The 25,347-nt window shown below is 42.8% G+C and overlaps 1 protein-coding gene across 1 annotated transcript; it reads right to left on the minus strand.

Annotated features, from left to right (window-relative positions):
* Positions 1-11,722: 11,722 nt before the first annotated feature.
* Positions 11,723-24,153, minus strand: MPC1 (mitochondrial pyruvate carrier 1). The gene is made up of 5 exons (XM_054162774.1): positions 23,977-24,153; positions 19,288-19,291; positions 15,442-15,538; positions 13,319-13,451; positions 11,723-12,688 (listed from the first exon to the last, which is right to left on the minus strand). Exons 1-5 carry the CDS (start codon positions 24,045-24,047, stop codon positions 12,670-12,672), a joined length of 324 nt encoding a protein of 107 aa, XP_054018749.1. The 5' UTR covers positions 24,048-24,153; the 3' UTR covers positions 11,723-12,669.
* Positions 24,154-25,347: the final 1,194 nt, after the last annotated feature.

The raw sequence follows: 25,347 nt of genomic DNA on the forward strand, positions 1-25,347 counted from the left end.
GGACGTGACGTGCCCTGGCAGGCTTCGCCCCCTGGCGAGGGGCAGAGGGAGGGCCCGCGCCTGCGCATGGCGGGGAGGTGGCGCCAGGGGCGCGTCCGGGAGGGTGTTGTCGCAGGTTGCCGCCTCCTCGGGTCGGATGAGGAAGGAGGGGGGACCGGTTTCGCTGAGGAGGAAGAAGATTTTCAGTGACTTCTGTCTTGGACTACTAGATGGATGAAGAACTGGCTTGATGGCTGCACCCAAAGGGTGGCTGTCAATGGGTCCATGTCTCAGTGGAGGCCAGTGACAAAGCGGAGTCCCTCAGGGATCAGTCCTGGGACCAGTCTTGTTCAACGTCTTTGTCGGTGGCATGGACAGTGGCATTGAGTGCACCCTCAGCAAGTTTGCTGATGACACCAAGCTGTGTGGTGCAGCAGACAACGCTGGAGGGAAGGGATGGCATCCAGAGGGACCTTGACAGGCTGGAGAGGTGGGCACAAGCCAACCTCATGAGGTTCAACACGACCTTATGTGCAACAAGTTCAGGGTCCTGCATCTGGGTCGAGGCAATCCCAGGCACAAATACAGGCTGGGCAGTGACTGGCTGGAAAGCAGCCCTGAGGAGAGAGACTTGGGGGTGCTGGTGGAGGAGAAGCTCAACATGAGCTCTCAGTGTGCACTTGCAGCCCAGAAGGCCAATCAGATCTTGGGCTGCATCAAGAGAAGTGTGGCCAGCAGGTCAAGGGAGGTGATTCTCCCCCTCTACTCAGCTCTGGTGAGACTCCACCTGGAGTACTGCATCCAGTTCTGGAGCCCCTATTATAAGAGGGATATGGACATGCTGGAACATGTCCAGAGAAGGGCCATGAGGATGATCAGAGGGCTGGAGCACCTCTCCTGTGAGGACAGACTGAAGGAGCTGGGGCTATTTAGTCTAGATAAGAGAAGGCTCAGAGGTGACCTAATTGTGGCCTTCCAGTATCTAAAGGGGGCCTACAGGAAGGCTGGAGAGGGACTTCTCAGGATATCAGGTAGTGATAGGACTAGGGGAAATGGAATGAAGCTGGAGACGGGGAGATTCAGACTGGACATGAGGAAGAAGTTCTTCACTGTGAGAGTGGTGAAGCCCTGGAATGGGTTTTCCAGGGAGGTGGTTGGGGCCCCATCCCTGGAGGTGTTTAAGACCAGGCTGGATGAGGCTCTGGCCAGCCTGATCTAGTATGGGGTGTCACTGCCCATGGCAGGGGGGTTGGAATGAGATGATCCTTGTAGTCCCTTCCAACCCTGACTAGTTCTGTGAAGTTGGAGGGGCCTGTCCTAATTTTTCAGGCACCTGTTACAGTATATTTCTAATTTAGTGACCATTCTTTAGCCAGTATTGTGATCACACAGATTCAGGGGGAAAAAAAAAAAACAACAAAAACCAACAACAAAAAAAAGAGAGGATGCCTAAGATTCTTTAAAGATAAAAGTTACTTGTATTAGTCAACACCTCACTAAAACACCAACTTTTAAATCATACTTTGAGATTTGAAAACACAGAAAGCAGAAATAAGACTGCAATGGCTCACTTCACTCAGGAAATCTTAAGAGGATGCCTCTCACATTTGCACTGTTAACCTGCTTCAATGACTACACCTTGAAACAAGTTTTCTTTGTTTCACAGACAGCTGAAACAGTCTCTGAGTGAGTTTTCCACAGTGAAACCTCTGCAATCTTGCCAATTGTTCCACCTATTTTCTGTAGATATAACACTACACCAATTTTTTCAATAGATATTTTCTAATAATCTCTAATTGTTTCAAGGAAGTTTTCCTTTCTTGGTCTAATTCAGTATCTCTTAACAAGAAATACAGGCTTTTTCTGAAGGATTCCCCCACCCCAGTATTTCAGTTGTGATTTGTTTAAAACTAATAACAGATAGCTTCTTACTTCAATGTGAAAAAAAGGAAGAGGGTTACCAGGCTTTGAGTGCACATACCACCCAGAGGAGCTCAACCCCAACAAGGAGCCCCAGCCAACCCCTGTGGAGGATATTGGAGGAGTCATCAATCCTGTCCCTAACAACCGGGGGGCCACCAGGCCCCCCGGCCTTTGTTGTCACCACCACCATCACCCAGTGTGCACCATGGGCACTCACCAGTGATGAGAGGAGGATCCTCAGCCCAGATGGGCTCAGCTTGGGGCTTCTGCCTTTTCTGGGGGGGATTAAATAGGGGAGTGGGAGGGGAGGGCAAAGTGGCCACACCTGGGGTGGGAGGAGACTCCAACAGAGCCCAGGTGCTCTGGGTTTGAGGGGAAAAAGGGGGGAAATGAGGTGGGTGGGGTGGAAAAGGGGCAGATTGTGAAACCAGTGTTGGTGGGAAAGAATGGGTATTAAAATAACATTCAAATAGGAGTTATTGACTGGTAGTGATTGCTTGAAGCTTACTATGGCTACTTTCAGGATGTTCCACTAAAAGAAACCTCACACACCTTCTGCTAAGGTAATTGTATAATGTTACCATCTCAGCAAACTCTTTATCTCAGCCCAGAAGGTTTTTTGGGGGGTTGTCTTCCCACCCATCTGTGTGTGGGGCTTGCTTCTGAGAGCAGGCTGTCTGAAGCCAGGACACTGCTGGGCTGAAGAGGAGCCAATGGGTTTAGCTGGCAGAGTTGAACTCTCCTACAGCTAAACAGGAACAGTCCATGCCACAATGAACCCTGTGGTCTCTCCTGTGTGAGTATGGAGACAATATGAGTATGAGATGGAAGCCGTTTGTTCTCCAGGCACAAGTGCATGAGTTACAAAGAAAAGTAAAGAGAAGAGAGTTCTTCCATAAGGAGAGCTGCACTGGTCTACCATGAGTGGTTCTTTGGTCCTAGCACTTGGGCAGCAGATCCAAATTTGAGCAGGGGAAGACCTGGATGAGTCACTTAGTGCCATGGTTTAGTTGACTGGATAGGGCTGGTGATAGGTTGGACTGGATGATCGTGGAGGTCTCTTCCAACCTGGTTGATTCTATGATTCTATGGTAAGTGATGTGCTTTGCCTTGAAAGGGTTGCTAAACAGCTAAGTGTGAAACAATTCCTCTTCAAAGAATGCACCTCTTAGTCTCCTCCAAGCTAAAGAACCTCAGCTCCCTCAGTCTCTCCTTGTACGGAAGATGTTCCATTCCCTTAATCATCCTCGTGGCTCTGCGCTGGACTCTTTCAAGTAGCTCACTGTCTTTCTTGAACTGAGGGGCCCAGAACTGGACACAATATTCCAGATGTGACCTCACCAGTGCAGAGTAGAGGAGAACTCTTGATCTACTGGTCACACCCCTTCTAATCCACCCCATAATGGCATTGGCCTTCTTGGCTACAAGAGCACCTTGCTGGTTCACGGTCATCCACCAGGACTCCCAGGTCCCTTTTGCCTTCACTGATCTCCAGCAGCATGTGGCCTACAGCTGCCCTCCCACCGCTCCCAGCTGCCAGAACACACCACTTTCTGCAGGGTGGTGAGAGTACTGGGACAGACCCACCCTTGCCTGTGAGGAACAGGGAAATTGAAGCTTTGAAGAATTTGGCCCACCAGGTCTCAGCAGGCTACATCCATGTGGCTTAAACCCCAGGGACCTATCACCCTGATGGCCTGTTTACTCCAGAAGTAGCAGAATAGAAGCACAAGGCAATTGGATTTGAGGGGGCCAGGGAGCAGAACTGGCACTAGTCAGTGGGAGCAGAAAGTGTCTTTGTTGGTTTTGCACTGAATGGAGAAGAAGGGGGAACCTTCTAATGCTTCAGGTGCCTCTGGAGATGGTAAGCAAGACCTTTTAAGTACAGCATTCACTGTACTTTGCATCACACATCACAACTGCCTGATTCTGAGAGTTTTGCTTGCTTAGAGTTTTGCTATTTGCTTGGGCAGAGGGATGGCAAAAATCACCCACCATTTACTAGTAGACTACTGTTTTCTGTTGTGGGCTCATGTATCCACTGGAAATAGTTACATGACAGTATGAGCATGGGAGTCTCTTCTTCACCTCCTCCCAAGCAACACACAACACATCTGAGATCGTTGGGCTTTCCACTAAAACCAAATCTGTGTAAGTTATTCTGTGCCTCCATAGCCTTCCTACAAAGCTCCAACTTAAGTGGCTGCTCAGTTGACTGTTCAAGATGCCATGTTTAGTCTTCAAGGCTATGGTGTATGGTCAGAGGAAGCTTCAGGAGCAGGACACCTCCCACTCATCAAAGCAGCTGAAGGAGAGCTACCTGTTCGTGTATGGTTTTATGTGAAAGTGAGGCAGGACAGGAGAGTGTTCTGAATGAGTGCTAATCGCTTTCAGTTTCCATTATGCCCCCACAACCTGCTGATGGCTTCTGGAATATTTGTATGTGCAACACCATAGCCACATGATCAACCCTAACCCACTGAGTTTGGGGAGGAAAAGGGACTTTTCAGCTGAAACTCCATGCAGAAATTGTGGGAGGCTGTGCGTAAGACATGCAGTTAACCAGGTGCTGGGACCATAGTCCCTCCCATGGGGCAGGCTCTTGAGTGATTGCTCTCTGCCTTCCATAGCTGCTACATACCATGGTTCCCCAGGGTACATTTTTTAAAGACCTAATAGTCTTTGTGGTGCTACCCATGATGCACACCACCTCTCTATAGCTTTGTGGCCAATGCAACAAGTATCATACACCTCTCCTTCTCCAGTTTGATCTTCTGCCTCTGCATTTCCAGAAAGGCAGTACCTTTTTGATCCAAATGGACACTGAAATGTTAATACTAGAAATTAACTACATTAACTAAATGCAGTTAAAAATTAAGCCTAAAATTTAGAGTAGGTTTCTGGATTGCTACAGTCCATAGAGGCAGTAGCACTCTGGGGGGACCGTTCTTGTCTAAAGCAATTATTTGAGTAAGGGAAAGATTGTCTTCTGCTCTCTGGTGACTACAGGGGGAGCAGAGATGATTAGGTCAGACCAGACACCTATGTTTCAGTCTGATGAACCTCACCCTTACCTCTTTTAATTTAAATATAGGCAGGACCAGCCTTTATTATAATTTCTATTTCCTTTTACAGATACAGATAATTTAAATCTGTCTCTGCTCTTCTGGTCTGCATGACTTTATGCAGGAGTGTTTGGCTCTGCCTTGGATTACTGATGGCCTATATTGTTCAGTATTTATGTGCTGATGGATTTGGGCTGATAAGGCAGCAGTATAAAAATATGGTTCCACTTTTCTAGAAAGGTGTTTTGGTTTTTTTTTCTGAACACAAGTCAAAATAGCCAGTACAAAATATCATTTTGCCTTTAGCTGGCATATGTACCTCATTGGTAATTTGTGATTTCATGATGAGGACATTATGGATTTGCAAGCACAAATTTATTTCACTGTTCCTAAGGTATGGTGTGGTCTGCTTAAAAATTTCCTTGATTCTTGACCTCATTAATTTGCATGTATCCACATGTAAATTTGAAGTTAGCTAGAAAAATTGCTAAGTAATGCTGTCTTCCACAAAACAGCATGAATTCAGACAGCTTGCTGAATTGATGCAGATGGTGGCATATTTTTAACATACATAGAGCAGTGGCTGTACCCTTCTGTCTCATAGCTCAATCAGCTGTCAACCTGTAAACACTTATTCTGTAAGAGTAATGTGGTTGCTCTGGTCACACTTTAGGGCTGTGATGTCTCATATAGCTCTTAATTTTTGCATTCCTGGCTTTTGGAAATGGGATATTTGAATGACTATTGCTGAAAGGTGAAAGACACGGGTTACCAGGAATGTGAAGTAAAACTGAATGAAGGATCTCTTTCAGAGACCCACTTGGAGGATGGTAGAAAGCAGAAAATGCAGACCTGCTTCAGGGACCCCACCTCAATCCTATTGCTCAGTGTTAACACCTCACACCAAACAAAACAGCAACTTCTAAAGCCTTCCCACTGAAAGAAAGGGAGCTTACTAGTGGGGACAAATGCTTTTCATGTCTTTTGAAAGATCATGTGCTTCTAGGTGATCCTGCTTTTGGCAGGAGGGTTGGGCTCGATGATTTCTGAAGGTCCCTTCCAACCTCAACATTCTGGGATTCTGTCATTCTGATTCTGAAAATTATGAACCTCTTCCAAGTCTGCATTGCTGACAGCAACAGGTAGTGGTGAGCCAAAAATGAGAGGCAAGGAAGGAAAAGCAAGAGAATTCACCCCCCCTCTTAAACCTCAGTTCAGGAAACTCAACACTTCTAATTTGTCTGTCAGTTCCTGCACATAGCCCACAGTCAGGGCTGTCAGGCAGAGCGAACACTTAGTGGCTTCATACAGCTCCATTGTAATTGTTTCTGCTGTGACTCAAACCATTCCAGACCAAATCATCACTTCTTTAGTGACAAAAAGTGATCTCACTCATAGGTCTCTGATGTAGGGAGCTGAGGCATACAAAAACACCTACAAAAATAAGAGCTGTTTCCCAGACTGCTTGGCAGGCACCTAGTAGCTAGGAGTGTTTGTGGTTCACAGTAACACTGTGAGCTACTGCAAAGCTTTGGAGGGAAAAGTAATACCCTCTATCACGCTGCTGGCTTTGTGCTTTGCTTACAGGTGGCCCATAACATCAAGTAGGTACAAAATACTTTGCAATTGTTGCTTCACATGACTTCCCCATGAACAAAGACAGTAATCATCTTAGGATTTTAAGTGATCCTAGGGGCAAGGAGACATGTTATATCCAAATGTGTAAGAGAGAAGTGTTTGAGATAATCTCGCTATTCCCTTGGCATTGCTACAAATTAAACTGTGGAGATCATGGCCTTCCAGTATCTGAAGGGGGCCTACAAGAGGCCTGGGGAGAGACTTCTCAGGATATCAGGTAGTGATAGGACTAGGGGGAATGGAATATAGCTGGAGGTGGGGAGATTCAGGCTGGATGTGAGAAGGAAGTTCTTCACAGTGACAGTGGTGAGGCCCTGGAATGGGTTGTCTAGGGAGGTGGTTGAGGCCCCATCCCTGGAGGTGTTTAAGACAAGGCTGGATGAGGCTCTGGCCAGCCTGATCTAGTGTGGGGTGTCCCTGCCCATGGCAGGGGGGTTGGAACGAGATGATCCTTGTGGTCCCTTCCAACCCTGACTGATACTATGATCTCAGAACCAGGCAGGGTGCAGAGTGCCACATTAAAGGAAATTAGTATCATGTCCTGCCAGGAGACAACTTTAAGATTTCCCAACACCACATGTCCTTTTCAAGGAATGAGAGGCTACTAGTATTCCTTACATCACTCAATACCACTCTGAGAAGGCATCCCTTCAGTTAATATATACCCTACAACAAGAATCATGACATGAGCCTATTCGAAGTAATCTATAAATAAACACCAATTAAAGCAAATTACAGCATGGCTCTCCCCTGTGTAATTTATGTGTGAAATGCTTTCTAAATTGCTAAATACTTTCAAAATTGTAAGCAGCTTGCTTTGCTCCTTTATATTTTTCTACCCAGTGGACCAAATACAACCATCACATTAATACTTGCAGGTGCTGCCATAATTGGTGCTGCTTCCTCTTGCACCAAGTGCTGAGTTTGGGCCATTTACCCCATACAATAGTTTTACTTAATGAGAAAGACATGACCCAGATTTCAGCTGAAATGAATAAAATGAAAATTTCCAGGTTTGTTGCCATAGTTACTTAAAACCTACTGTTGAAAATGGGGGGAAGTGAGGGAGAAGGAGAAAAAGTAGGAAAAGAATAGAGTAATATCACAGTCAGGCTTAGGCTAGGTGATAAAGTGAGGTGAAGATCTTGAAAGGAGTAGGACTTCAATGATGACAGAGGAAGTCAGCCAATATTCTGGCTGCTATTGGGTTGATCCTATGGACATTGGTTATTTATATGTGGTTACCACAGTGACTAAATGTAAGGCACTGGCAGCTGTTAGAGCAGCAAAAGCATAAAGGAATTGGGTGGAGAGACAGACTACTCCATGCTTTATTTAATAAAGAAATTGCTTCATTTTAGAACACCAGACTGCTTGCTTTTTCACTTTACAGAGAAAGTGAAACTTGTAGCAATGTCTTAGTCAGAATAAACATTTTAGCCTTTCCATGAGATGACAGCAGAAATACCCCAGCTCTGTAGAAGCAGAACTGCAGACATATTAAATTAGACAGTTATCACTGTTCTTCTCCAAATGCAGACAGGATCAAAGCATCTTGTGAGACACAAGCTCAAAAACCTAAGAGAGCTGGTAACTGTGTTTGTGAATCTTTGCTGTGCTGCTATTTTGTGGAGGTAGTCTGTCACGTTAGTATGAAGAAACAGGCCTCGTTCATGTCTTTCTGCTAAGGCTGCCCCTGAATATATCACCCTAGTATTGTTTTTTATTATTCTTATCTCATTCTCTTATTCACGCTCTTCTTGACTCTATTTTCATATAATTGGCATATAAAACAGTAATGTGTCTGTGTCAGTGTAATACAGGTTCATGCATGCTGGAAACACACAGATGAAGTAAATGCATCTAAAGATCTTAGTTGGACAATAATACAATTTGTACCAGCATTCATGTGAGAGCTCAGAAGGCACTGGAGTAACTGGAAGACTGCTCTGTTCTAATCTGATTGTATTTTCTAAACACTTCACTCCTAAGCCAAAATCTGTCTTTGTTCCCAGGACCTGTTCTTGCTGCTTTTTCTCAGCCTGTACATTTTTTTTTTTCCCAATTCCCTCTCCCCAGCCCCAGTTCTCTACCTTGCTGTCCTTGCTCAGATGGCTTCATTGCATGTTGTACAGAGAATAAAAAAGTAACTCGTGATATTATGAACCAGGTTTTACTTAGAATGTGTTTTCTCCAAGGTGCCAGGCTGTATTTGCTCCCTGGTTTTCTGCTGGTTTTAGAGTAAGGAAAGCTCACTTCTTCATACCAATGTCATAGAAGCAAAAGGAAATAACAACAAAACACAGTAGAATTAGCTGAAATTATTATATACCATGAGGCAGTTGTGGGAGGTTGAACAAAATTCATTATAGGTAACTGTTATTATCCTCATTAAAGAAGTCTTGCAAGTAATTTCTTCTTCTCTGACTGCACAATTATAGTTACTGCTTTCTGTCTCTTTTTACTGTGCTACTAAATGACCTCCACATTTGAACCATCAATCAACAAGCTTCCAGATCAAGGACACTTAATCATGTAATAGTTAAAGAAGTGAGTCAAGAGATCTCATGCTTGAACTGGAGAGAAAAGGGGAACAACAGACAGCATGACTGTGTAGCTTTAGTTGTTTCCCACTTGAATTCCTAAGAGTGTCACATTCCTTAGCAGCAGTCTAGCAGCACTTGCTCAGAAAGGTGAGAAATTCTTTTCTGTCTGAAAACTTGAAAGACAGCAGCTGATGCTGCAGCAGCAGTTACTGCAGCATGACAGGAAAGACTATGTCGTTCCTAATCTTGCTGTAGTGAACAGGATGCAGAACACACAGGAGAAGTTTCTAATGGCAGGACATATGCTACAGTTGAAAACTTATTAGGATTTAAGCATGCTGTGGAATTAAAACCAAATAGATGTTCCAGAAAAACAGCATGTAGAGACAAGCCACCTAATAATACAAATAAATGCAAATATTAATCTCTAACTTTGTATTATTACTAACCAGTGCAACTGGCACAGTTCCATTCCATTCTTTTATCCAATGTTACCTGAGGCAAGAGGGGAAGAAAAAAAAAAGGCAAAAAGGAAAAAAAAAAAAAGGACAAAAGGAAGCCATTGGCTCCATTGAGGAAGTCACACTGAAGAATATGAAAATCTCCATTCTCTTTAAAATGTTCTCTTTTTGGACTATCCCAGACAGCACCATCCCAAAATAGCCACATGCCAATGTGTCTCAGTATTAAGTGCCAGAGGATGAGGGTACAGATGTATAGACTAACCATACAATTATTTATTGCAGTAATTCCTCATTTCTCCTCCTAAAGGTTCTCCCCCACCCCAAGCACCATTATTTAAACAAAGAAACAGTACATAAATGGCTTGATAAATAATGATCTGAAGGATGCAGGTCACAAGCCACTTTGTGGCACTCTGTCCATATAAATTTTTTTGTCACTATGCAGACTGACAGGCTGTAGAACATCCACCTCAGGCCCAAGGTCCCCATCCCAGACTGGGCCATGTCCCTTCAAGTCACATGAAAGATGCTTTGCTCCACCCTTTCCCCTTTTTGTAGAAGCCTGCATGGACTGCAGAAAGCATGACTGTATGGTGGGTTTAAAATTCCCCCCTGAACATCAAATTTGCCAGACTAGCTCAGCTGGAAGCAAATGAAAGCTGTATTTACAAGCAAAACTACAATCTACAACAAAATGCAATGAATATGTACAAAATAGACAGTATTGTCAGTATTTATAGGTATTTACAATTAATAAACAGCACAAGGACCCCTGTGGCCAAGGACCAGGGGAGCTAATAGCTTCTCCCTTCCCTGCCTCCTTTCCTACCCCCTTGTACACAAAGGGACAAGAAATAGAGCAGAGAAGTTGTTACTAATACCAGTCACAACAAAGCAGTGCATCCAAGGTCAGTAAAGCCAGGAATAGCATCAGCCAGAGCTGAAGAAGTGAAAAGAGAGCAAGATTGTTTTGCAAACTAGTTTAAGTCCACTCTCCTTCCAATGGGATTGTTAAGCATTATCATTATTTTCCTTTTTACACCCAACAGTGATTTGTTTACATTCTATTACTTTCTGTTCAGATCTGTGAAAAAATTTTAAAGGTATAGCCAAAACTACCACAAACTGATTAAAAACCTAATGAAAGCAAGTTAGAGCTTAGAGTCCACTTTTTAACTGCAATTCACTCTTGCATTACTGCAATATTAAAGAACTTGAGTCTTGAACAGTGAAGAGGTATAAGGAAGAAAGGAAAGATAGAAGGAAATGTGTAAGAATGTATGGTGTAGACAGCAACAAGGAAAATAAAAGAAAATAAACTGTTGTAAATGGTGTCCCCTAGGTAGGGAAGTTAAGACAATGAACTGATCAACACAGCAGGTGAGAGCAGAGTATTCCATCTATTGAAAGCTTTATCGAGGAGCATCCCAAAACACCACATACCTATTAAGTTCAAACTCACCTATAAGATGCTAAGAGAATCAGTTATCCATATTTGCTTCTCTCTCACTACTCATTTATACAGAAGTCTAAAACTTTTTCTACACCAGGAGATAGGGAGGGAGAGAAGATGACTAGTTCTGTGACAAGACAGCAGTACTGAAGAGGCAGCTCTATGCACTAACTTTCATAAAGGAACAAGTAACAGTCAGTAGCAGTTTTAGGCCTCCAGCAGGGCATGCCCTATAAGCCTCTTCTGTGCATGTTAGAAATTAGCTATCATGGGATTAGGAACACAGTATCAGCCTAGGGTTAAAGCAAGTGTTTTCTTTGACAACTCTTAAAATTACTAGAATCCAGTATGTAATATTTACTGGGCTGCATAATGAGAGCTCTGAATTTAACCCTGCCTTATCACAGCAGGAATACTCATTCTCAGCCAAGTACCCTTCTCCTTTGGGAGGAAGGGAGTTTGCTAGGTATTAGGTAGGATCCAGAGGACACTTACCTGAACTCAGGCATAATACCAGGGAAAGGAGACTGATAATACCATTTATCTTTCCAGCCTGTTTTTTTGCTTCATGCCGTTGTACTCCCCTACTACAATTTCACTTCACAAGTGGTATCACAATATGATAAAACTTTTCAAAATGTTGAAGAGATTTATTGCCATTTGGAACATCTTTATTCAAATACACTGAACTGAAATAAACCCCATCATATACATTCTTTGCCATCTATATCTTCAAAGCAATGTAACTTTCAGGCAGGCCATACAGGAAAGCCACTCTCCAAAGTGAAGTCAAAAACTGCTGAAAGGCACTTTGTGTCCTTCAGATCCTACACTTCAAACAAGTTAAGTTTTCACTTTTATAAGGATTAGATACATCTAGAACAACTCAAACAGTAGGGGAAAAACCCCACAATTTAGAACTTGTTACAGACTTTGTTGCCTTCCTTCATTCAGTGCTGTGCTCTTGCTTTTCTGTGTCTTAAATAATGTGCGTCTTAAAAATTTATGTTAATGAAGTCTCTTTACTGAGGCAAGGCATGCAGTAAGGGAAGAGGGATAGCTGGTCACTTCCAGGTTGCCTGTCTACACATTTGTTCTTGTGGATTAGCCAGCCCCTGCTTAAGTTAAAAAGAGAAACAGAGTAGGAATGAACAGACCCAAGTTAAGTGGTTTTTAAGAAAATGTTAATATATAGGACAATGACACTACCTACAGTTCTGTTCACTGACCTCTGTCCTTGTTGACTGGGAAACAAGTTTTGTCAAACCATCATGGGCCACTTTTGTAGACTGTTAGATAGAAAAAGTTGATTTTCAAATATTGCTTGTTATTTCAATGACTTACTCTTTATGAAAAGGGTGGTTACTAAAGACCTATAAAGGCATCAAGACTTTAAATGCAATGGTTTACATTGCTGAATAGTACTTTTTAAAAGGCAAGATTAAAAAAAAAAAATAGTAAGAGGATTCTTGGTGGGGTCATTCATAATAGGTGTTTCTGTTTCATCCCCACTGTAATTGTCACAGCAACTGTAGATGGCAAGTCTTCCTTGGTTGTAATTCAGGATGAACACATTCCTTGGCTTATTTCAACTTATTTATTTAGTTCTTTTTCTCCATCCTGCCAAGAGAAGAACAGCTTTTGTAAGAGTGAATATTGAACTACAACTGCTATTAAGAAAATCTGGAATTACAGTAGAACTTCAGGAATGAAAGACATCTGCCCAGTTGTTTATGCAAAAGCAGGAGTTGAGGAGCTTTGTCCTCCTATAGGCTCCACATAGCTTTATTGGTGCAAAAGAGAGAAAAGCCATAAACCTTACTCATCAGCAGTGTCTGGGGCAGTGTCTGCACTGCTTGCTATACAATAAAAGTGTGAGACTGCTTACAGTCACAAGCAGCTGGATCTACCCCACTTACAGAAGTCAGCTTAGAGGCATTTTGTTTTATTTGTCCTTCAGGCATAGAGCCCATTCGGAGTTTTATGGATGTTTCCATCTCAGGAATTAGTTACCAAGATGGACATACAGAGACTAATCAACATATACATGAAACAAAACTTAAAATAGCCAGCAGCTGCTGAAAGTTGTCTATATCCATGACCACAAGGGCTGTCAGCCTTTTCTGTGCGCACCCCTCAGAAGGAAGTGCAGGGCAACAAGTCATAGTTCAACTTACTGACAAAAAGCCTGTTAATAAGTTTGCAAAAGGTAATGAAGCTTATGGCCTCCCTTTCTAAAGGGTGACTTGCCTGTGTTTGATCAGTCGTCCTCCTTGAATAAGTTGTGCAACTTCATTAGTCAAGTGGCATGCAAAAAGAAGCCAGTTCCGTGGCTGCACTTTGTAGGCAAATCTCATGAAAGTCAAGGAGTAACAACACAGTGCTGCAAAACATGATAGGTATTTAGTATGTTATTTTTGACACTTGCATTTTGTTGAGGCATAATTTTTATACTAACAGAACGTAATGATAACACTTCTCAGAGCATTGAGTTATCCACTGGTTCTACATTGAGGATCTGTGGCACTTTAGGCTGGGTGCCTCCTGTTACTGCCATGTAAGTTACACCTCCGGTGGGTGCCCATAAATCCTGTGCCCTATAAATTTGCGTGCAAAGTCATTCTCTTCCTCTTTCTTCCCTCTCTGTTCCCGTGGGAGATGCTCCCTACCAGATAATGGTGGGAGAGTATCTCAAGGCCTCTTTGGCATGTCTGGGCCTAATGCCAGGAGGAGAAGGCTTTGGGATATCTTTGCCACTATACTTTGTAGTTTCTGTAAAACACTAATTGGTTTTCCATTTAAGCTTTCCATCACTATCCAAAACATTTGTGTGTCATTCTTTTTCCCCTCTTGGGGCAACAGAGGATCTGTCCAGCCTTAAACCAGGACAGTATCCAATGCAGGACAACAAGCAGCAGTGCTCATTTTTGCTACACATGAAAGTCCACAGGGCTGCAGCTTTCTACCAAAACTCATTTTCCTCATATGCTTTCCTGTGACGCAACTGAAGCCTTTTTAGTTTATTACCTAAACTATCTCAGTAAGAGAATAAAAGTTAATCCCAATGAGATGTGATTTGTCCTACACAATTATTCTGACAGCTTCTAGGACAGAGTAATTTAAAAAATGCTAGTTACTTGGATATATTTCTTCCTAGGAATATTCTAAAATGGACTTTAAAAGAAGGAGGTTTACACCCCCAGAAAATCACGAACATTCAGAAGCATAAAGCTTCGTTACCTGTTTTCCAGGAAGATGAGAAATAATTTTTATCTACTCTCCTATCATAATTGCATTTAAATGCAAGAAATCACAACTCAAGAAGTCAATAGTTTTGTGCAGTTCTGACAGGTTTAAAGATAAAAAATAAAATGGGGAAATTAATTGCTCAAAGAAAACAGCTTTTTATTAAGTATAGAATAGAACCTAGCAGATGGAAATAAATGTAACACATGTACTACCCTATATGTACTTGTAAAGATTAAGAAAGCGTCTCGACTTTGCTGAACTGGGTAGCTGCCTCCAAGACACTCTGTGTAAAACAGTTTCACTATACCAGAGACTAATTAAATTAGTCTTCCAACTCAAGGAGACTAAATTACCCTGAGAACTTACTGAGCATAAGGCTGTAAAATTCCTTAACCCAAAGGTATTTTGCTTCAGGGAGAAGAATTACTCAGAATTAAGTTATTAACTAAGTTAAGGAAGTGACATAAGGCCCAAAAAATTAAGCTAATAAATTAAAGCTATTAGATTTATGATCCTAGAGAAGTATTCAAACAGTAAAATTCAGAAAAACTGTGTGTTCCAAAAAAGGTGGGAAAAGTATCACTTATGCATTTCAAAAGGAATTTTCACACTATTTTGTTAGGAGTCACACTAGCCTCTCAAAGGTAACTGTTTTAACTGAGTTAATGTCCTTCAGCTGCTGTTTGAAACCTGCAGACCAAGCATTACCAGTTCTTCACTTTGTCACTGTTGATATTTAAGTCTTACACTAACCACAAGGCATCACTATTCTTGATACAAAAACGAAAGTTGGGTGAAGAGATGCATTTCTGAACAAGTGCATACAGTAGCATAAGATACCAAAAGAAGTATACTTTAAGGAATGAGCTGGTGATCAAAACTGCTGAGATTCAAGACCTGCCTCACTCCCCTCAGATTACAGGAAAGTCCTCTGAAAAAGAGCTCTGCAACTTTTCAGTATTTCAGTTTTCAAACAGTCTCTGAATTTATTTAACAAGACACTTGGTATCTGTGTCTGCTTTGAACACAGGTCTGCAAGCAACTAATAATATATCACTGCTTGAAGAACAGAATCTGTGTTCTGCAAGCTGGTTTATTCACAAGAAATGTGTCTTGGGTCTTACCAAATGTCATTCGGCCACTAATGATTTCTGGAGATTTCTTCATGTCATTAATAGCAGCAACAGGAAGTCCCCAGTTGGCAACTGGCCCCCAAAAGTGCTGTAAAGAGGGAAGAGGAAAATGAAGTTACACAGAAACACAGACCATCTGCAGTTTTCTTATGGTTTTCCTTAGCCACATGAAGCTTCATTGGACAGGGTTACAGGTAAAACTCCAAGTTAAGACAAAGCTACTTTTGATATAAGAGAAATAAACTAAATCATTCTAGCAGGATCTAGTTCTCAGGATGAAAGGAGGAACACCCTCTGAATCTTCTTGCAGTCTGGAAAGGAACTGTTGTAGGCCATTGAAATGCAGTTTTGTACAGATAGGACTTCAAGAGGAGATTGGATGTGGCACATGGTGCCATGGTCTAGTCATGAGGTCTGTGGTGACAGGTTGGACTTGATGATCCTCAAGGTCTCTTCCAACCTTAGTTATACTGTAACTTCTCTAATTACACTTCTGTAAAGCCTTTGATGCAATCCCCCAGAACATCTTTCTCTCTGGAGATATATATTTGAAGGCTGGATTGTGGATAATTAATTGGTTGGATGGTCATGTCCAGAGGGTAGTGGTCAAAAGCTCAATGTCCTGATGGAGATGGGTGACAGTGTCCCTCAAGTGTCTGTACTGAGACCGGTGCTGTTTAGTATCTTCATCGTGACAGAGAGTGAGATCAAGTGCACCCTCAGCAGTTCGCAGATGATACCAAGCTGAGTGGTGCAACTTAAATGCCAGAGGGACAGGATGTCATCTAGTAGGACCTGGACAAGCTCAAGTGGGCCTCTGTGAACTTTATGAGGTTCAATGAGGCCAAGTGCAAGGTTCTCCAGTTGGGTCAGGCTCTGACCCAGAGAAAGACTTGTAGGTGCTGTGGGATGAAAAGCTGGATGTGAACCAACAATGCATACTTTCAGTCCAGAAGGCCAATTGCATTCCGGGCTGCATCAAAAGAAGTGTGGCTAGCAGATCAAGAGAAGTAATCCTGCTGCAACACTCCATTCTGGTGAGACCTCACCTGAAGTACTGCGTCCATCTCTGGGAATTTCAGCACAAGACATAGGCTTGTTGGAGCACAGCCAGAGGTGGGCCACAAAAATGATCTGGGGGCACATCTCTTATGAGATTAGGCTAAGAGAGTTTGGGTTATTCAATCTGGTGAAGAGAAAGCCCCAGGGAGACCTTATTGCAGCCTTTCAACACCTAAAGGGAGTATATAAGAAAGCTGGGGACAATCTTTTTAGCAAGGCTTGTTGTAAGGGGACAAGGGGTAATGGTTTTAGACTAAGTAAAAGTAGATTTAGATTAGATAAAAGGGAGAATTTTTTTAAAATGAAGGTGGTGAAACACTGGACCAGGTTTCCCAGAAAGGTGGTAGATACCCCTTTCCTGGAAACATTAAAGGCCAGGTTGATGGGTAACCTAATCTAGTTGAATATGCCCCTGCTCATTGCAGGGGTTGGCATTAGATAACCTTTAAAAGTCCCTTCCAAGCTAAAACATCCTACATTTCTGTGATTCTTTACCTGTTATTTGCCATTATTAAGCAATCCAGTAAGTATAGTCATATAATAACTTCAGATTTACAGCTCACTTCTGTGGAGAGAATTAGCATTCATTTCTTTCAAATAATGCTCCTCAACAGTGTAATGAGAGCACAAGGAATTGCTGTAGTGAAAAACTGCTTTCATGCTGAGGATCAAGAAACACTCAGCAAGCATCTTCCAAGTGCTCACACCATCTCTTTGAAGAGCAGAGCCATGCAACCAAACCCAACTTTTACCTACAGCTTTATCTTCAATAGCTGAAACAACTTTGTGATTATGAGCTTTGTGAAACAGCTCACTGATTAGACAGACATTAAGAGTAGAACTGTTAGCTACAGGTGTGTAAACAGACAGAAAACAGAGGCAAGTAATAGAAAGAACCAAGTTAGACAAAGGGATGCAATCTCAATTTGAGTACAATCTAAAAGGCTCCAAACTGAGTGTCACACATTCAATTTCTACTACTGCTGCAAGTGACAAGGCTTCAGTAGAATTCTTTCCACAGAAGCAGCATGCAGTACTTGTACCCACTTCCTAATGGGAAACTAACATGGCCAGATAAAGCAAAAGAGATGCACTTCGCAAGAAAAAAGCTTTGCAGGTACATCAGTTCTTCTATTGCTTCCCCTAACTGTAACACTGCAGATATTCAAATTGCTTGGAATTGTCAGGTGAATATTTATGTTTCTGGCAATTTTAATTCCAAGATACTCTTTTGACAGTTTGGATACTACCATGTAACACTACAGCGAGATTAAAAACCACACTTGCTTCTTGGAGATTTCGATTCCAATACAAGAAACTTAAAACTCTCTTTTTTCTATACTTCTTTTAGTTAAGTTGTACACACTGTTTTGATAGTTTAGCCTTAGTGCAACATGCAAAACAATGTAGTATTTTTGCAAGTGTCTACAGAACATGCATTGGTCCAAACCACAGACGGCAATAAATGCATTTGTTGATTACATTCCCACTGCAGGGAAAATTTAAATCTAATGGTTAAAGCAGCTCAAGCACATCAGATAACATGGCAGAACAGAAAAGTTGCATGGCTACATGGTACTTACACTGCTAGTGTAAAGAAATGTATCTATTACACCCCTTACACAGAAGATGTGGCAACAGAACAAAAACATTCACACACAAAAGTCAGCAGCACACAAGATGTTGGTTTAAAAGGCTTTAATGTACCTATTTAAATAATTTAAAGGGACAGTAAGAGGACTAGAAGCAAACATCTAGTTAAATAACTATGAGTATTTGCAGTGAGACAGCAAGACAGCTTAAGGTAGCATAACCACACTAAAGCAGACTGCAAAAGGTAACTGGTGAAGCAGTATGTGTACTTGGTGAGGTTTTTACAGCCATTTCAGGAGCCTCATTTCAACAATTGTAGTTTCAGGACAATGGGTTTTTAGGGCTCTAATCTTGATTTTTTTGAATCTATGAAACAATTACAGCTCAAGAATCTTAGTCATGATTTCTGTTCTGAAAAGTAAACCAAGCCAACTTGGCGGTTTTACTTAACTCAGCTGTCACTAGAACATAGATAAATAATACACTATAAACTATGGACAACTTCAAGCTCAGACTGCACAAGCTGAAGAATCATCAGTTCACGTTCCAGCAGCACTGCTGCAGTGCCTTTCATGTGCTGACTAGGTATGCAGATTTGGAACTTTCTCACTTGAGATGGTTATGCAGTTTTAAGTACTTCCAGGCAGGCAGCCCTTTCATGTTTCCAGACAAAATAATTAACCTACACCTGTACTATTTGTCTTTGGTCTACACAGAAGAGAAAGTCTTCCATAACATTGTGATTCACAGTGTAACAAGCATAAAATAATCACTCCCAGTTTCAGGAGCAAACTCAAGGAAAGAAAGTCTATAGCCAGAGTTATATTGTACTATTTGTTGTCTGAAGTAAAGCTGGTTAAAAATAAGCCGGGTAGTTCAATACTAGTATTGTTGCTACACAGAAGAGTAGCTCCAGATTGATCTGGTCTCCTTAGCAAAGAATATAGAAGAAATGAAACCCCCTTAATTTTGAGTGATCACTTTACAAGACATTCTGAAGGAGCTAATGTTTGGTCACCTTAACCTCAGACTTCTGCAGAAATATTACTAGTGCATCACTCCTGAACGTTTGCAGTATGCTTTTCAGATGTAGACAAGGTTGTAATAGTGCTGGGGCAAAAAGACTGCAAGTTACTGAAGTTAGTGAGAACATGAAACCAGGAATCCCCTCTCTTTTCTTACCGTACTGTTCAAGTGGGCCATCATCGTTTCCATTCAAACAAAAACAAACATGGAAGAAAAAAGAAAAAAATTGTTAGTTTCTTTCATTATTAACGTAGAGAGAAGTGTACCACAAACAGAAAACAGGTAGAAGCTGGGAAACTGCTGTTGTTCTACCCTTGCTTAATGCAACAGTATTTAAAATCGTATTTATTTCAAGAGCTGTCATTGTGACAAGTGTTTGCCGCTCAAGTATCTTTTTCCTAGCAAGATAAAATCCCATTACAGTCTGTGGAAGATATTTGTCCCCTGTAGACTTCAAAGCCTCCAAGATCCCACACCAACTACTTTAAAGGGATGCCAAAAGCCATCCAGGTTTGTCATGACAAAGCTAAACTGTTACAGTTCCGCTGTGGAAGTTTTGAAAAAGCTACCTGGAATTCTGCATACCCACATAAGTAGGTCAAACCAAGCACTGCCACAGATCTCACGGTCACTAGGTTCATGCCAACTGTGACAAACTATGACAAGTTTTCAGTAATCTAACATGCAGTTGCACTACAGTCATTTATGGGGTCATTTAAGTGATCACAGAGGTACTGAATTATGTATATAATAACTTAATAAACTGTTTGAAAGTTAGACTGTAGCATATACTTCAGATATGTTGCTATTAACACCTTTCCTAATGCTTCAGAACTTTTAAATATTCTCTAATATGGATAGTGATAGGGCTCAATTCTGAATTATGATGTAGAAAAAGCCAGCTACTAATAGCCTACTGCTGCCCTGAGATGCAGAACACTTCATAACAGTCTTATAGCAATTTCCATTTTCTTAGATAACTGTTTTACAAATAGTTACAGCAAGGGAACAGCCAGGTCTACTTAGGAAATGACATGACATGCATTTCTGTGAGTTGTTTTTACAAGCCAAAGACTCTTCAAGATGTCAGAATGGCTGGGTTGGAAGGCACCTTCAAGAGTCATCTATCCCAAGCCTCTGCAGTAAGCAGGGACATAATCAATGAGATCAGGTTGTTCAGAGTCCAAATCAACCTGACCCTTAATGTTTCCAGATAAGAGGCATCTATCACCTAAGTACTTAAGTACTGGAAGGTGGCAATACGGTCTCCCCAGAACCTTCTCCAGGCTGAAAATTCCTGCCTCTCTCAGCCTGTCCTCACAGCATTCCATTTCTCTAATTTTTGTGGCCTTCCTCTGGACTCACTCCAACAAGTCCCTGTCATCCCTGTCTTCCCTATACTAAGGGCTCCAGAGGTAGAGTATGCTTTGTTAGGGTGTCTTTGACTAGTCTAACCACTTGGATTTTGTTTTCTTATTAACTGAACTGCAGCAATCATTAACTGAAGTTCACAAGACAGGTGCACACTTTGCTTTTTCATAAAACCTTAACTAAACAAGTTGAGATGTGTCTCTTGGCACAATGTTTTTGTGCTAACAGAAGTCAACCTCCATTTTTAGAGTGGAAGTTGTTTCCATGCACTGCCATCCCCTGAAGTGGAAAGAGTGTTACCTTCTTTGGAGGATTTGGATTGTTTTGGAAGAGATGTGTTGTTCATTTCTGCAAGAGTTAGACTGTTCATTTCTCAGAGCATACAAGACAATGCCAGCAGGCACTGTGTCCTTCAGTTTCTAGCACAGACCAGTAAAGGATGTTAAGTTCTTACATTCTTCTGTTTAGAGACTTACTAATGAGAACCAAAGATTAGCTAATTCTATTCATACCACTGATGATACCCCTTTTAAAGTTAATTTCAATTCTAAAAAAAATGCCCTAGCCAGCTTACATCAACACAAGTGAACAAACTACCCAGCTATTTCAAAGCCATCCACAGTAACAGAGTCACTACTTTTGCATTACTGCTGAGTCATCAGGAAAAGTCATTTCAGAAGTGCCCCAAAAGATGGCAGTCTCTGTTTTTCTACCAGAAGACTTTGGGACTCCTTGGGATTCATTATGTGACTGCAGTAATTTAAGCTTCTACAGTAAGATGCCAGGGCTTGTCTTTAGTAGCATATAGTGGCCTTCACCCTCAAAAGAGGAAAACCATCTTACTGCATATGTTTTCGTAAGACAGTGTTTTAAACTGTTAAGATAGAAAGTAAGTGGACTCAGCTGCCTACAATCTGTGGCTTAGATAATACAACTTCAGTGATATCTGATATTTTTAGGATCTGTGGCACTTCATGTTTCATATGCTAATCAGCCAGTTTTAAATTAACATTACTGCTGCATTTCACAAGAAGCAGGAAACTCTACCTACAGCTTACAGTCTTACTATGCTTACTTTAAAACATTAAGGTACGGTTAGGGTAAAATCTATACTTACATGATTTAGTTACTCAGATCCCTATCAATCACCACTTAAGAGAAGTCAGATACAAAACTGGCAGAACATGTAATTATTACTGACAGTTTTAAAGGCAATTTATCTTGTTTCATTGTGCAAGATCCAAATGCTAAGCCATGATGTAATGCATTTCACATGTCAGATATTCACCTGAGAAAAGGGTCATGCATTCATTACGCTTGCTTTTGTGTTTTCAAGTCATGAAGCTGAAACTGTAGTTACTTATTCCTATAGAGGTCTACAAGTTTTGATTGCCCCAAGCTATAATAATAGAACATTCAATTTCACTGCTTTGGGTGACTACAGTTGTTCTATTTAGGATCAAGCAATTTAAAGCAGAACACTGGTATAGTAAACTGTCTTAATTCATCATTTTACACAAACAAGTTTCACATTTATAAAGCGGTGATTAGATGCCAATTTCTAGAATGATACCATACCATCAGAGCTTTGAGGAAATTCTTGTTCTGTGGGCAAGACAAGAAGGGAATTTTATTCAGGATAGAATCCTGCATTCTGGAGAAGCAAGAGCCTTCAGGAAGGAATGTAACAAGATAGAGCTCTAAAGCAGACACATATTTCTCCTATGGAGAAGACAGACTACAGTCTTTTGTTGACTGTTACCTAAATCTTAAACTCAAAGCCAACAACTTAGCCATATCACATAGAGCATCTTTGTACGTAACAAGGCAGAACACATCCCACAAATGTAGAATCCTGTGGAATACCTTTTTTTTTTAAATTTTTTTTTAAATAGTTTTATATAGCTAGCTTATTTCAAGGCTAGAATTAAGATGAAATACAGCTGAAAAGCTACCTTCTCAGTCTTTGGTAAAAAAAGAGATACTTCCAGCAAGTAGCTGCGATGGTGTTAGTAGCTGTCATGTCTTCCACATTTTTGCTTGCTTCTCTAATTAAAAAGCAGACTGTTTTACTGGACATTTACATGCTTTGCATAAAATCTGGTACAGTTAACTAAAAATGAACATTAAAATGCATCTATCAAGCTTATGCAGCATCTTTAAGACTTTCTGAAGGAATCCACATAGAAGTCTACTGAGTTTGCATTGTTTTGCTTCAGGGGTATTCTCTTCCTTGCCATATTTTACTCATCTTTTTGCCCGACTGTTACTGTGGAACTTGATTTTGCAAATGCCAAATGGACCCTTCTGCTTACTGAGCTTTTGTATTACAACCTATTTTCCATTACTGGCTTACACCATATCCTACTACTTTAAGTTTCTCAGATAAAAGAGACATACTCCTACATACTTGCTTAACATTAAAAAACAGTTGCAATAGACATAGGTAGAACAGCAAGAGCTACAGTGAAAGGTTGCTCAACCACCTTTATTAGAAGAGCCCATTTTTATTTGTCAGGTTTTACTGAACTGCTTGTCTGCCAAGGAAACTTCAGCCTGCCTATTTGAGACAGTTCCAGTACAGCAGTTCCACCAGATTTATAGAATTATGCCACAACTGTATCTTCAAAATATCCATGTGATTTCAGTTCAGGCATCATACCCCTTATTACAGCACATAAACTAAAACTTGAAACTAGTATTGAGCCCTCTGGGAGGTGACTTAAGCCACACTCCCAGAAAGTGGGACAAGCCTCTGAAAAATGTACCTATTTATACATACTCAGGAGATCTAAATAAAAGGTCGTAAGACTGCATCTGTTGCCAACCTCGCTTCTGCCCACAACTGTCTCTTTCTGTCCTGGCTGCAGACAATGGTCAGAGTGTGTATGCCCCCGACTTCTGTGCCTGCTGCCACTTCTGTCCCCTCAGCGAGGGCTGTCTGCTGAGAGGCTGCACTCCGCGCTGGAAAGAGCCGATAGGTTTCCCAGACAGCAGAAGAGCACAGGAAAAGACAGCCGCCGCGGCAGTTTCAAACCGCATCGCTTCGCTTCAAGGTCAAACCCGAACCGCCCGAGGCGGGGTGGGAGGGAGACTGACGGCCCTTACAGCCTCCGCAAGCCGACTTGACAGGGGCGCACTGGCACCGCAATGGCATGTCAAGCCCCGCGTCCCTGCAACCATGCCCCTCGGCACCTCCGCGCCGGCTTCGCTCTCCCCCGACGGGAGCTGGCGCCCTCTCGGGCCCCTCGTCCCCTCCTCCCTCCGCTCAACTGCCGAAGAAGGGTGACCCCGGTAGAGGTCAAACGACGTCTCTCGGCCGCCGCCGTCTTAGGCGCTTCAAGGCTACAAGGAACGGCGGCGGGTGTTGAAGGGACGCTGACCCCTACCAGTCGCCCGGGCAGAGCTGCGGGAGCGGCCGCCCAAGGCAGAGGCGAGAGCGGCAGCCAGTGACGACCCTCGCCCCGCGCTCACCTCATGAGGTAGTCCCTGAACTCCTTGCTGCGTACATAGTCCACGGCCTTGCGGGCCAGTGCCCCCGCCATGGCAGCCCTAGGTGGCAGGAAGCACACAAACCGCCGGTCTCCTGCACTGCCACCACCTGCAACAGTGACAAGTCCCCCAAGCCCCCGCCCGGCACTCGCTTTACGGCAACGTCCCCGCCCCCTCCCACTCCGTCACCATGGTGCTCTCGGCGCCTATTGGCCGCGGCAGCCCCACCTCCCTCCTCCCGAGCTCCGCAGTCGGGGAGATGGTTATGGGGACGGGAGAATGCGGGGTGACGTAAAGTAACGCGGCAGGAGAGGGGGTAAATTATCGCAAAGCACGACGGAGAGGGTCGTCATCTGCTGAGCTGCCGGCATTCCTCTGCAGCCCGCGTGGGAGAGCCGCGCGGCGACTTTTCAAGCCGCCGTTGGCTGCAGGGCGGAGGCTAGTGGCTTCCCATTGGGCCTCCGGTGGCGCGTGTCAATGGCGCCGCTGGGCAGTGAGCTGTGGGCGGGGGTGTGCCGGGTGTGAGGGAAGCGTGCGGGTGTACCCGCAGCCACTCCGGTACGCGGTGCCGCTCAGACTCCCGGCCTGGGTCGAGTGAACCCCGCGCAAGGGCAGCGCCTGCTTAAGGCCGGTGCGGATCAATGCCTGCCCTTGTAATTGGCATCTCTTAAGGGCACGGCGCCGGCGGGACGGCAGCTGGCACAGGCGCTTGCCCCGACGCAGGACACCCTCTCGCCGTGCCCTTAAGGGTTCGCCTCGCGGTTTGCCTTTACCCGGAGCACTCGGGAGGTGAACAGACGAATTCCAGTTGTTTGCTTCGACAAACCATTCTTTCCCGTCACCGTAGTGGCTGAAGTGACTGAAGACACAACAGTAACAAAAGCTCATAAAACAGCATAGAAATAAGAGGGTCTATGAATACTTCAGTGATTTTTTTAGATGGATTTATGGAGTTCGATTTTTTTGAACTGGGAGTATGGGGTTAAGACAGAACGCTAACACTTTAGCCTTTCCCTCTGTATCTGAAACGGTCTAGTAAGAGCTCTACTGCCTTCTCTGATCACTTGCCTGAAGAGCCCCAAGTTTGAGGAAAAAGATTGTTTATACACATCCTTTTGTTGTTCTATGATACGACACCTCACAACCACCCCTAACTTTTTAATATGTGCAATTGCCTTAGTATAGTGCATTATGAAAAAAACAACATGCAGCCCAACATACTTCCATGAACTATTCAGACTTGTGATTATAACAAGCCACATGGGGCTGAGCTTGATCCCCCCCCGCCCCCCCCGCCCTTTTTTTTCTTTCTCCTTTTTTTTCCAATCAGCACTGGTAGCTTGTTTGTTTTTT

Source organism: Dryobates pubescens, chromosome 6, assembly GCF_014839835.1.
Source record: "Dryobates pubescens isolate bDryPub1 chromosome 6, bDryPub1.pri, whole genome shotgun sequence".
Lineage (NCBI taxonomy): Eukaryota > Metazoa > Chordata > Aves > Piciformes > Picidae > Dryobates > Dryobates pubescens.

Coding starts and splice junctions, on each gene's coding strand:
- MPC1 (XM_054162774.1), bottom strand. CDS start 24,047: ATGGCGGGGGCACTGGCCCGCAAGGCCGTGGACTATGTACGCAGCAAG. Junction 13,452..15,441: donor TAGTGGCCGAATGACATTTG/GTAAGACCCAAG, acceptor CATGTTTTGCAG/CACTGTGTTGTTACTCCTTG.